The sequence below is a fragment of the Ruditapes philippinarum genome, unplaced genomic scaffold (genome assembly GCF_026571515.1).
Source record: "Ruditapes philippinarum isolate M1 unplaced genomic scaffold, ASM2657151v2 ctg4126_1_1_1_1, whole genome shotgun sequence".
NCBI lineage: Eukaryota > Metazoa > Mollusca > Bivalvia > Venerida > Veneridae > Ruditapes > Ruditapes philippinarum.
In genome coordinates this window covers 212283-225765 of record NW_026866139.1, presented here as the reverse complement: position 1 = coordinate 225765, position 13483 = coordinate 212283, and the positions used below count along the sequence as shown (strand labels likewise).

Here is a 13483-nt window from a genome sequence, read left to right as displayed (position 1 = left end):
TTACATAATGACTGTTACATTGTTAGTAAAATAAAATATCTGTTCATGCAAAAATTTCAATAACTCATCCAAACTCATAAATTTCACTTCACCAACTAATTATCACATGATTAAACCAAGGACTAAAAATAAACTACAATAAAAAGAGATATATTTGAAATTATATGAGTCAATTGAATTATTTATACAAGCTTATAATGTTACTTCATTATAGTAATAAGAATCATGGTGAATGTAAGCAATGTGTTAAAAACTAACCTTAGCTTTTTGATCTTCCTCATTTTGCACTCCTGTTGAGAGACTGTAATCTGGTTCCATACAATTGGATTCATCCCCACCATCTTGTCTACCCTCTGTTTCTCTGCACTGACTTGTTTCTTGTATACTACATCTCACAGCAAGTCCTACTTCCTCTGTCCTTTCAAGAGTGCCTCCCATCAGGTTTTTCATTGTTGTGTCAGATTCAATTTTTTTAGCTCTAATGCCATTATCTCTGTCATCAGCAGGACCATCACCAGCAGCAGTGGTAGAAGCAGCATTACAACCTTCTAAGGCCATGTGCCTTCTTTTTCTAATTCCAGAGCTATCAGACCGCTGGGTAGTATTTTCAGGTTCTGGATCTGTCTCATGATCATTCTGGGTTTCATTTTGAGACAAGCCTTTACCTAAAGGAATTGATTTATTTTCAGGACTAACAGTTGCATCTACATCAGGTTGCTCTATCTCCTCTTGATCAGTTTCGTTTTCATTCCCTTCCATCATTGAACTATAAGATACACCTTCATTTCCTACAGCATCATCATCTTCAATTTGCTGTCTAAAATCTCTACTGTCCGCAAAACCTTCATTGTCCCTCAGAACCTTGTTGTCCCCAAAATCTCCATTGTCCCTCAGAACCTCTTTGTCAGTAATGCCTTCATTATCCCTCAGAACCTCGTTGTCCCCAAAATCTTCATTGTCCCTTAGAACCTCGTTGTCAGTAATACCTTCATTATCCCTCGGAACCTCGTTGTCCCCAAACTCTTCATTGTCCCTCAGAACCTTGTTGTCCCCAAAATCTTCATTGTCCCTTAGAACCTCGTTGTCAGTAATACCTTCATTATCCCTCGGAACCTCGTTGTCCCCAAACTCTTCATTGTCCCTCAGAACCTTGTTGTCAGTAATACCTTCATTATCCCTCGGAACCTCGTTGTCCCCAAACTCTTCATTGTCCCTCAGAACCTCGTTGTCCCCAAAATCTTCATTGTCCCTTAGAACCTCGTTGTCAGTAATACCTTCATTATCCCTCGGAACCTCGTTGTCCCCAAACTCTTCATTGTCCCTCAGAACCTTGTTGTCCCCAAACTCTTCATTGTTTCTCAGAACCTCGTTGTCAGCAATGCCTTCATTATCCCTCAGAACCTCGTTGTCCCTAAAATCTTCATTGTCCCTCAGAACCTCGTTGTCCTCATCAAAACCTTCATTGTCCCTCAGAACCTCGTTGTTAGTAACACCTTCATCTATATCTTCATAGCTTCCATCAGCACTCTGGCTCATTTCCCTTATTTGCATTGCAGGATTGGAATCCCTAGCATCGTTTGCAGTAACATTTCTCTGACCTTGTGGGTTCATTTTTGAATGTTCGAAAGCAAGCTTCCAGAAAATTAGAGCTGATGAAAAAAGAAAAAAAAATATGCATAAACCTTCTAAATTTATGTACATGGACCTTATGCTTGTCTGTAAAAGGCTAGAATATCAATAACCAACTTTTATTAATATTAGAAGGAACATAAATCCTAGAAATATTCTTCTCAGGATAACACCCATAAAAGCTATCTTTCAACTGTGCATTGTCAGTGTATTGAAAGTGGGTTCCAAGTTTTTATTTTGATTTCTTTTATCATTCATAGAAATCAATCTACATAACTAACAATTTTGACAAAAATTCCAAGTTAAAAAGGAGCATATCTCATCACATTATAGTTAACATTTCTGCCAAGTAGTTTCAATTCCTTCCATCAGTTCAAAACATACAGGCTGGACATGAAAACTGCTCACAGATGGACAGACAAACAGGTGCATAACATTATATGCAGATTTCTTTTCGGGCATATAAAAAAGGGCATAACTCTAAAATTATAGCTTTCAGAATTATCTTTTCATGATAAGTACGCTAGAAGTCAAAGTTTCATGTCTATACCTTTTAAAATGTTTGAATTACTGAGGGCTACAATAAAGATTTTGCACAGCACAATAATGGGGCCAGCACAGTGATCATAATAGCTCCACTTTTTCTTTGAAACAGATGATCTAAGACTTACTGCTTATTTGTATAACACTGTTTTTCTAAGTTTCAACCCTTACAACTTAACTGTTAAGTTCATATTAATTATATGTAAGTTACAAACTACATTTAAAGTGATACATCAAGTTCATTCTAGTACAAGAGCATTCAATTAAAAAAGTGTCAAAATGGTCCTAACAGTTTTTATCTTAATTAGTCTGCTGAAGAGGGTAATTGTTTCTTTAGAAAATTGGGTCACATTTAATGTCATCAAAGATGAAATTTTGATTTAACTGTTCAAAGTGTAAATTGAGAACTCCAAATTGGGAGACTGACTAAAACTATATGTATGTCATTTGGTCATTATTATGAGTATCAAACGAGCTATAGTCACTTACCAGCTAAAATGATTCTGCCTAATGGTTTGATAATATCATGTTTGGCTGATAAATTTTAACGTTTTTTTCTCCTAAGAAATTGTTACATTATTATGTCATAAGCTCCTTATTTAAAATCAAATTATCAGCTTTTATTGAAGATGTCTAATATTAGAGCAACTCTAGGTATAATTCAACACCTTAAGCCGAAAATCTGAGTGTTGCTGATATTTTTAATTAATCTGTACAATAAACATTCAAAATAAATGAAAGAAGGCACTTTCCCCATCTTTTGTAATAAAGCGCGAAATTCTATTCACATGTACATTATCAAGAAATGATTATTTCAAAAAGTATAATAAGTTGTCATGTAAAGTCAACATGTTTCAGCAAAATTCCAAACCATGGACGACTAAATTTTCTTCTTTTTTTTTTTTTAAATGATCGAGTAACACATATTAATAACTTGTTTGTAACTGATTTTTATTCTACCATTCAGTACTGGGCCAAACTGCTTGCCAAAAGTTCTAGTCATACTATATATTTTAACACGGTATAGGCTAGCCATACTAATAATATCTGTCATATTTTGAGGTTCGCATCGGAATATCTGTCCCGAGGAGACCCGCCCAAGCGCGGGTGACCGAGGGGCGGATATTCCGATCCGAACTGCAAACATATGTCAGATATCTTTTCTTGCATATTCTACTATAATCTATTATATTTTAAATTCTTTATCTTTATTTTCAATAAAAAATTTATATCATTACAACCGTAACTACTTTCTTACAACAGCGTATGAATTACAAAATCATTCATAACGGTAAAATGACGTCATCTTTACCGTGCCATTGTACAGCGCGCGACTCATCTGGAACCCCCCATGCCAGATGAAATTTCCGGCATGGGTAAAACTAATGGAAACGCCAGTCTGATATGCAAGAAAGTATTTTCTGGCAATGAAAACTGCTTATCTGTATCTTTCAAGAATATTTTTTTACAGAATATACAGAATAAGAATATGTTTATGTTGGCTTGTTTGTTTGTTGCATGTTGTTGTTTTTTCAAATAACCTAATTACTTTCACTGATCATAATGTTTCCAGTCATTTTGTATGAAAAGATCAGATATATAGATACTTTTTGTTTGTTTGTTTCAGTTTACGCCTTTTCCCAACATTATTTCAGTCATATAGGCGGGTAGTTTCCTAAACATCGTTCCTGGAGAGTTACACCAGTACTAGACTACCTTCCTCCTGGAGAGTAAAACCAGTACTAGACTACCTTCCTCCCTGCTAAACTACCAAAGCATCTCCCGGGGATCAAACCCACACCAGAGAGGTAACTGGATTAGAAGTCATCGACTCTAACCCCTCAACCACGGAGGCGGCTCATAATTATATAGATTATTGGAAGATTAATTAATTAAATTTCATGAACGAATATTATTTAAGCATTATTAATTGAAGGATTAATCAAATTTCATGAACAAATATTATTTATGCATTATTAATTGAAGGATTAATTAAATTTCATGAAGGAATATTATTTATGCATTATTAATTGAAGGATTAATTAAATTTCATGAAGGAATATTATTTAAGCATTATTAAAAACATATCAAGAAATGAAAACTTTGTCCCGAAATTGACTAAATAGCGAGCAAAGTTAAAAAACTATTTGATGTATCAACTAGAATCTTCATTGATATATTGATATATCAATAGGTAAATTCCAATGTTTTTGAGGTGAATGGTTGGCATACAAAATTTTATATGTTATCTAAAAATCAGGTGACCTGATAAATGTACAAGAAGTCTCCAGTCTATTATCAATGATTTAACACATTACCTAAGTGTTTCTGACTGAAAGTAGATTTCTTCAAATTGGCCATAACTACTGGTTATTCATCACAATGACTACCAGTATTCATCAAGTCAGTCATTCTGAGCAAGAGTCATAATGAATGTGCATCAGGCCTCAACACAAGTGTTGAGAATGTGACAAAATAGTACCAAGTTTTTGAGCCAAAATGACAAAATGTTCCAATCTGTATAAAAAAGAAATAATTTTTGCATCATTTCCATATTGAATGAAAACTAAAATGTGCTATTCTTAAACATTATGAATAAAAAACACAACTTACTATTATAAAGTTTTAACCTCTTGGAAGTGAAGAACACAAATGTGTTTTATAATGCACCGTTTAAGCAATTGAAAAAAAATCACTCTGGTGAATGTGTTCCGCAAATAGCTGTAACTTTGGTCATTTTCCACTAACACTTAAATTAATTCAAAGGAGCATGATTTCATGCTGCCCGATTTACATGAAAATTTAGAAAAAGTGTTTTTCTTAGTGTCAATAACATATTGTCATAGGTAACTATTTCTTGTGCATTAAGCTTGTGAAAGCAAAATTTTCTTACACTCACTCACTGTTATCAAGTATGCAAAAGTAAGTTAACAATATATTACGTTAAAGTGCATGAAGCTGTGATAAATTGAGGAAAAAATGAAAGCAAAGTCATGTGTAATAGATGTTTCAATATCTCCGATAATTAACTTATTATACCTAATTTAAATGTGTGCCAAAAAGGGAGATAATTAGGGTATTAGGATACTGCAGTGTTACAGTGATACATGTACATGTTAATTATTATAAATCATAGCCTTGTATTGATTAGTAAGAAGTTACAATTGGAATTGCCACATGTCATATTTTGACGAATAAAGTTTTGACACAACAATAATTGACACAGATTTATTTTTAAACAAAAACTTTCTGCTTGGTTTACTTTCAAAAATCCAGAATTTTAGATATATCCAATTAGATAACAAAGGTTAACCAAATCTTAAGGTATTTTGAAAGACCTTAAAAAGGAAATAATTAATTGAGAAACTAGAAATGTGTCCATAGGACAAGTGAATGCCCCCATATCATGCTTTATTGTCATGAAAAATTCTGCATTATAAATTAACGGAACATATAATTATAGCAATTATACTTTTAGATTACATTGTCAAAATAGTTTCACCATAAGAACCAAGTATAATGCTAAAATAAAAAACTAAAAAAAACTTAAAACAAACCTTGGGAAAGAATATGCATACACCCTGTACAGTGACCACAGCAAATTAAAAAGACACAGGACAGTTTCGCAAGAGTTAAGTGGGATCCCTAAATTGCCACGTATCATATTTTGACGAATTCAGTTTTGACACGACAATAATTGACACGGATTTATTTTTAAACACATCAAAAATCCCCTTTAAATTTCCCAATACTGTGGGTACCAATGCATATCAAATACATGTATACTCTTTTTTCGGATATGAAGTGACAATCCTGTCATTAAAATTTTGATCTTGAAGAAATATATTCCAAAAATAAGAAATAGTTGCCGAGTTTGCCATTTGATTTGATATTATAATTGGAAATGAATGTATAAAATAAACAACAAAATAAAAGGTTTCAATAGTGTCGTAATCTGCAAAAAATCTATGCTAAGTATGTAGTTTACATTTATAAAAAAAAATAACTTCCTGTTTAGGTATTCAATAAAACAGTAACAGCCGGGTATAACCAGATATACATTGATAATTGAGATCTCAGGCCAGAAATCTATAATAGATCATCTTTTGTTGATTTTCATGAAAAAATCAATCTATCATAATGACGCCCTAGATAAAGCTTTATTTCTGCTTAAATCTACAAAGAAATACAAATAAAATTTAAAAAGTGTTTACGAATGAAAGAAGGGATATAAGATATAACAACCTAGACCTCAGGAGTAACTCCCTTGAAAAGAAATCTGTGCACAAAATGAGAGAAACAGTAAAAATAAAGCACTGAAAGTGCTTGAGGTGGCAAGCCCAAAAATTATATGCAAAATTTAAAGTAAACAATTGTTAACTGTACAGTTTGCACTAGTGATATTCCGAAAGTAAACATAACAAAAAGAAATACAAAATTAATGCACCATTTTTGTGGGTTCTATCATCAACAAGCATGATGGCCAGGACTTTTTAAACCAAGAATCTTGAATTCACTTTAAAAATTAATGAGTCTTAAAGTATGATTTTATATGAGAATATAGTTACATGTACTTCATTTCAAGTTAATTTACTTAAATTATTTACTCCTTTATTGAGATAATAAAAAACTAGAAATGTGTCCATAGGACACGGGTGCCCCCACACGCCACTGTTCTGTCAATCTTATGACTCTAGGTCAAATATTTTTTGAACTACAGGTGCCATAAGTTGAAAACTAAAAATGTTTTACTAAGTAAAGGGCAAGAACTTTACAGATACTGAATAAATCCACAAGCAAACCCAAAGGTGCATAACTACACATGCTGAATAAATCCACAAGCAAACCCCAAGGTGCATTATAAAGTACACAATGACCATTCTTGTAAACTTTCAGGCCTACAAGTCAAATATTTTTTGAGCTATGCATGAACAAGTTGAAAATTGCAAATTTATACTACTGTAAGTCAAGGGCAATAACTCTAACAAAACTGAAAAAAATCCACATGCAAAGTCCCAGGTGCATAGCTTCATAGTAATGTTGATCATTATTCCTGTAATTTAGTGATGTTGATCATTATTCCTGTAAAGTTAGTTGATTCTAACTCGAGCACTCAAGGAACAAATAACACAACATTTTTACTAAGTCAAGGGAAATAACTCTACAAATACTGGATAAATCCACAAGCGAAACCCAAGGTGCACACCTACATATGCTGAGCAACCTTCCTGTAAGGTTTAATGACACTATTTCAAATCCTTTTTGAGTTACATGCGACACAAGTTGAAAATTGCAAAAAATTTCTAAGTCAAGGCGATAACTCTAAAAATACTAAATAAATCCAGACGAAAATACCCAGGTGCACAACTACACATGCAGATCAACATTCCTGTAAAGTTTCATGACTTTATGCCAGATCCTTTTAGAGTAACATGTGACACAAGTTGAAAATTGCAAAATTTTACTAAGTCAAGGGCAATCACTCTAAAAATACTATATAAATCTTGAAGTTTGTTGGTCACTTCCCTAACCAGAACATTGGCCAATTCGAATAGCTGTTCTATAAAAGAAATATCATACATGTATATATATAAATAGATAAAGAAATAATAGGTTTGTAGGAAATGCTGAATATTAAAACTGTCACTATTTTAAGCTTATTTCTGCTACCTATTTCAATTTTGTAATTAAATCATTATATATAATTAGAATATTTAGGTCCAATATTTTTTATTCAATGTGATCTTGCTGGTATATATCATCTTTTCCAGATATATGTTCTTACATTGACATTATTGATGTTAATCACAATAAAAACCTAGAATAATAATTCTCTGAATTCTGGATACATATACAGTAATGTACATGTACTCACTTTTGTTTTAACTTTAACGGCTGTCAATATTCCTGGTTTTGATTCATGTGAATGAGCACTTCCTGCAACACGATAGTCTGATCCTGTCTGTTTAACAACTGCTGGGCACCCACATTTACTACCGCGTACCCTGCATGGCCTGTCAATTGTTCCGTTCACAAGTCAGCTCCTTCACGAATGTGTATCCATCAGATGAAACCAATTTCATGTTGCCGCGTGTAGATACCCCAACGACTACTTGGTAACAGGCGCATCTTCTGGAACATCTTGTACTGTTTCGTCGACAATTGTTCTGAAATGGAAACAGGGTCATTAATATGCCATTATTGTCGTCGGACATCTCACGATTTGGCCGTGTTACATCAAAAGGGGCTGTATCAACGACTGTCTCCATATCATATTCACATCTGGCTAGTGAAAGCTCCTCAGCTAAGAGAGACATCCTTGTACTCTCATGTTGCGGCATACGTATAACACTCCTGGTCCTGTTCGTTCGCTCATCACTGTAGTTTATCGTTTCATCCTATAAAATATAACAACAATTAACTTATATGTACATGACTATCAATTCCCTAAAAGTATTTTGTTAGATGGATAATATTGACTTAAGTCAATCGGCAAAAATGTCTGTGTCTATTTACTTGTGCAATTTACTTGTTAATAGCAATTAAAACCATACACTTTGAAATACATATTGAATAAATAAACATACACATCATCGGTTTAGCTGTGAAGTTATTTAATGTTATTTTTCCATGCAAATTCTTTTTGTTCAGTAGCAATTGCTTTTACTAAAAAAGCTTTTTTAATAAATTTTGCTTTAATATATAGCCCATTATATTTACCATTAAAATTAATAGATGCACACATACCTGATCAACTTCCATGGCAATCTCACAGTGTAGACAACAATCAGTAGACATAGTGATATGTATATAACTTTTTCAGTTTGTAAGCTGTATAAGTTATGAGGATGAAATCAATTTCTACATCTTTTTACATTGCAGTCTGGACATCAATTTTTTTTACAATTAATCAATTTGTTTGTTGTTCATTGTTAATTAAAACTGTACTTTAATCGCATTCCAATCAAATCAATTTAGATATTTGTTGTCAAATTAGGTGAACATTACATACATACTTCTTGAATTGATTGAAAGGTGACTTAAATGAGTTCTATTCAGCAATTAAAACGTGTGAAAAACTGCATTGACAAGGATGTCGTTGTTCTTTAATATCCTTACACACGATTTAATTTGGTTAAAATTGACTTAAAATTGGTATATTCAGCATGTGTACATATTATTAAATAGTTGATTAAACAGGTACGTAAATCAATTTCAATTCTTTTAGATAAATTAAACATAGCGTGTCATTATCTCTATATGTTGTATGAAGGGCATTCGCATAAATATATCCTACGCTTACCAATATAGTTCTAAAGGTATTCTATTATTGTTTTAATTTTTTTTCAATATTAAAACAAGAGGGCCATGATGGCCCTGAGGTCGCTCACCTGTATATAGGCCCCCCCCCACCCCCCCCCCCCCCCCCCCCACGTTGCAGGGCCAATTTAACCCAAGGGCTTTTATTTGCACAAACTTGGTAGACACCCATAAGAAGATGTTTCATGCTAAACATCTAAGCTCTAGCTCATTGGGCTTTTTTAAAAGAAGATTTTTTCAAAGTTTTTACTATACACATATAGTTAAAAACAATGACACCCCTGGGGCCGGGCCAGTTTTGACCCCAGGGCTTTTATGTGAACAAACTTTGTAGACACTTACTAGAAGATGTTTCATGCTTAATATCTAAACTCTAGCTATTTGGGTTTTTTCAAAGAAGATTTTAAGTTTTTGCTATACACATATAAAGAAATTCAATGACCCCGGGGCGGGGCCAATTTTGACCCCAGGTCTTTAATTTGAACAAACTTTGTAGACACTCACTAAAAGATGTTTCATGCTTAATATCTTAACTCTAGCTATTTGGGTTTTTTCAAAGAAGATTATTTAAGTTTTTGCTATATACATATAAGGAAAATCAATGACCCCCGGGGCGGTGCCAATTTTGACCCCAGGGCTTTTATTTGAACAAACTTGGTAGACACTTATTAGAACATGTTTGATGCTAAATATCTTAGCCATAGCTCTTTGAGTTCTTTAAAAGAAGATTTTTTAAGTTTTTACTATATGCATATAGGGAAAATCAATGTGTCTTGTTACTTTCAACATTAATTTTTTACTTTTAAATTTACATGTTATCGCTGTCTAGTGATAAATTGCACATTTTCATGTGCATGTAGAACTGTTACATAGAAATAAAGGGATACCTATTACAGAATTATTTCTACATGTATGTTAAAAATTATTCTAACATGACAAGCATTTTTCCCTATTGAACGTAGAAGGACCGAAAGTGAGTTTTATTAATTATATCTGTAAATTGTTGCAGTTCAGTTTGTATTCACTGTCCCGAGGGAACCCCATCCATTGGGCCATAACGAGGCTCGACAGGGGCGGATATTCAGGTCTGAACCGCAAACATATGTCAGATATTTTTCCCTGCATATTGCGCCATATTATTTAGTATTTAAAATGGTTTACCTCAATAAGATATTTGTTTATGGAAATTAATGTCATATCATCCATAACTGCTTTCTTACAATAGCATATGAATTTGCAACTTAAAATTGAAATGATGTATCCAAATTAGTAATTTTATTTAGCGATAAAATTATACTATTTTTTAACCTTTTCCCTCATATAGACGTGTTTTGACGGCTTTTTGTCCCCCTCCCCACTTTGAGGCCTCAAACAGTGAAATAATGCCCTATTTAGGCCCCAAACACATTTCTTATTTGAGAAATGTTGTGAAAAAATGTGATCACTTTCCCGGAGCTGCCCCCCATTAAAATGATACATCAGAGGGTTGCCAGACGGGGAATGTGCCCCCTTCTGTTTTGGGGATTTAAAGGGGGGTGCAAGTCCCCTTCATCGCCAAGATATTTCTGGACATGTGACAGGCTAAATATGGCCTAAGGACGATCTTATTAGGTAACGTGTAACCAACGCTGAAAAGCCTTTTACTCTATCTCAATGCATTGAGAAGTTGCAGCACTTTGAAATCAGTTTTGATTGATAAAAAACAATGCAAAATAGTGATTTTTTTGCAATTTTGAGACATGTCCCCCATTGCCATAGTAACAGAAAATTTAAGATTGAGCATGTTGTTACAGAGGTTATGGTTCAGTCAATATTTGTGCCAAGTTTCATCAGTATTGAAGAATTTTTCATAGTTTTATAGCAGTTTGAACTTGTAACAGGAGGCTTTTCAATGAAAACGGCCATTTTTCACAATATGCTCATGCGGTAAAAGGTTATTAATAAGAAGAAGAAAAAATTAACCTAAATCTGGCTTTTAACAATCCAAAAGCTCTTTCAACACAGTTCCTTGTTGATGCATGCGCATCATGTGTGCGACCTGGCCATCTCACCATAACATTTGTAAATCTGAAAAGAAATTAATTAGGGTTAATGTTATAGTTTTCATTCATAAAAAAGTTTTTTCAGTGCTGTACACTATGTACACAAAGTTTATGTGATTATACCTTTAGATATTGTTATTTTTTAAATGTAGTACCCCAAAAATTGACTCATTATTTATTTAAAAAGTGCATTTTCTTTAGCAACTTATTTACCAACCTATGAATGTTTTTGCAAGATATTTATTGTGTTTAAGTTGATGTCCTGTGATTATTTTAATTAATTTTTTTGTTTTAATTATCAGACATGTATGCGATGTATATATGTTTGATACTTGTAAAGCTTATAACTTTGTCTTCTTCGGGCAATTAAACTCAGAAACACTTGATTTATACTATGTGAATCAGAATGTAAATAGCTCTGAAAGAAAATCTAACTTATTATTTTCATCTTGATTTGAACTATGAAATTTTACTGACCAGTCGTAAGCACTATTCTATTAAAGGTTGTTTTATACATGTACCTCATTCGGCATTGCAGACAGCCCGCACATTAGTGGCATGGTAGCCTTTCCGGTACAGGTAGGATGGCTCGATCGTCCTTTAATTGGAATAAGGGTGCCATCGATGCACCCAATGACATTTGGAAGATGACTGATGTCGTAAAAATTTCTATTGGTTCCTAATAGAGCTGGACCTGACAGCATCTTTATCTCCTCTGACCTGATGGTGAGTGCCTCCAACCTGCTTGCATGAATATCACTCATCTCTGACAAATATTCCCCCTTTGCCAAAAATCTAAGTGTTGTGAGTACCTGGAAATAAAAAAGCATAAGTATAGCACAATTATAAGCTACTAAGAATGAATGACTTAAGCATTTCCTAATTTTGATTTGATTGGCCCTTTTTAGGGGTCTCTAGAGCTAAAATTAGAAAAACCTTTAGTCATCTTTACAGAACTAATTGATGAATGATTCACAGTTGAATCCGCTTACAACAAACTCTATGGGACATTTAAATATCATTTGATATAGTAGAAGTTTGCTTAAAGCGAAGAAACAACAACTTTCGCTGACTTGTTGGGATGGGCAAATTTGCTATGAAAAAGCCATAGCATTTACCGATTTAATTGGTATTTTATGGCAGTGGTAATTTTATGGGGGGCATTTTATGGAACAATATATTATGTTCATTTATCACACACCTGTGCCGATTTTGCGACTCCGTAAATATGGTATTGCACGGCCGTGCATATATTTTGACGTGATGTCATAAGCGTTATACAAAAATAGTGTAAAGACGCGCTAAATGTTAGCGTTATACTATAGGCGCGTCAATGAAAAATGACTCTTATTTCACTTTAAACGGTCTTTATTTTGGGTATGTGATAAATAGAATATTAAATTCGTGTAAGTTCAATACTGAATTTATTACACTCGTTGAATAAAATAATATTATGCTCGCCAGAGGCTCGCATAATATGATTTTATTCAACTTGTGCAATAAATTCAGTATTGAACTGACACTCATTCAATATCCTCTATGTATTTGATTTATTGTAGATGAAAGTTTTGCAGTCTATATGCATAATTTTAACATGTTTTTAATTTCAAAAAAATAAATACTGTCTATTCATTAAGAACTCCAATTTTAGTATTGAAAGAAAAATAGCCAAAATTCGTTTTAAGTAGTCAGCGCTGTAATTTTATATAAACTAGAAATGTGTCCATAGGACACGGGTGCCCCCACCGCGACACTGTTCTGTCAATCTTTTTACTAAGTCAAGGGAAATAACTCTACAAATACTGGATAAATCCACAAGCCAAACCCCAGGTGCAAATCTAAAATATGCTGAGCAACCTGCCCATAAGGTTTATTGACTATGTCAAATCCTTTTTTGAGAAACTTGCGACACAAGTTGAAAAATTGCAAAAATTTTCTACGTGAAGGGC

The 13483-nt window shown here is 33.4% G+C and overlaps 1 protein-coding gene across 5 annotated transcripts in view; it reads right to left on the bottom strand.

Moving 5' to 3' along the window:
- The window catches only part of LOC132731442 (MATH and LRR domain-containing protein PFE0570w-like), a 30467-nt gene extending 21734 nt beyond the window's left edge, over positions 1 to 8733 (bottom strand). Inside the window, exons 1-3 of one of the 5 annotated variants that reach the window (XM_060717625.1) lie at positions 4786 to 4971; positions 1477 to 1649; positions 259 to 1437 (exon numbers count right to left, since the gene is read on the bottom strand). In XM_060717625.1, coding sequence (XP_060573608.1) covers positions 259 to 1437; positions 1477 to 1611 — 1314 coding nt within the window. In that variant the 5' untranslated portion in view covers positions 1612 to 1649; positions 4786 to 4971. Of the gene's footprint in view, positions 1 to 258; positions 1650 to 4785; positions 4972 to 8047 lie in introns of those variants that run through there. The other 4 variants (XM_060717624.1, XM_060717623.1, XM_060717622.1 and 1 more) reach the window with 4 other exon arrangements.
- Positions 8734 to 13483: the final 4750 nt, after the last annotated feature.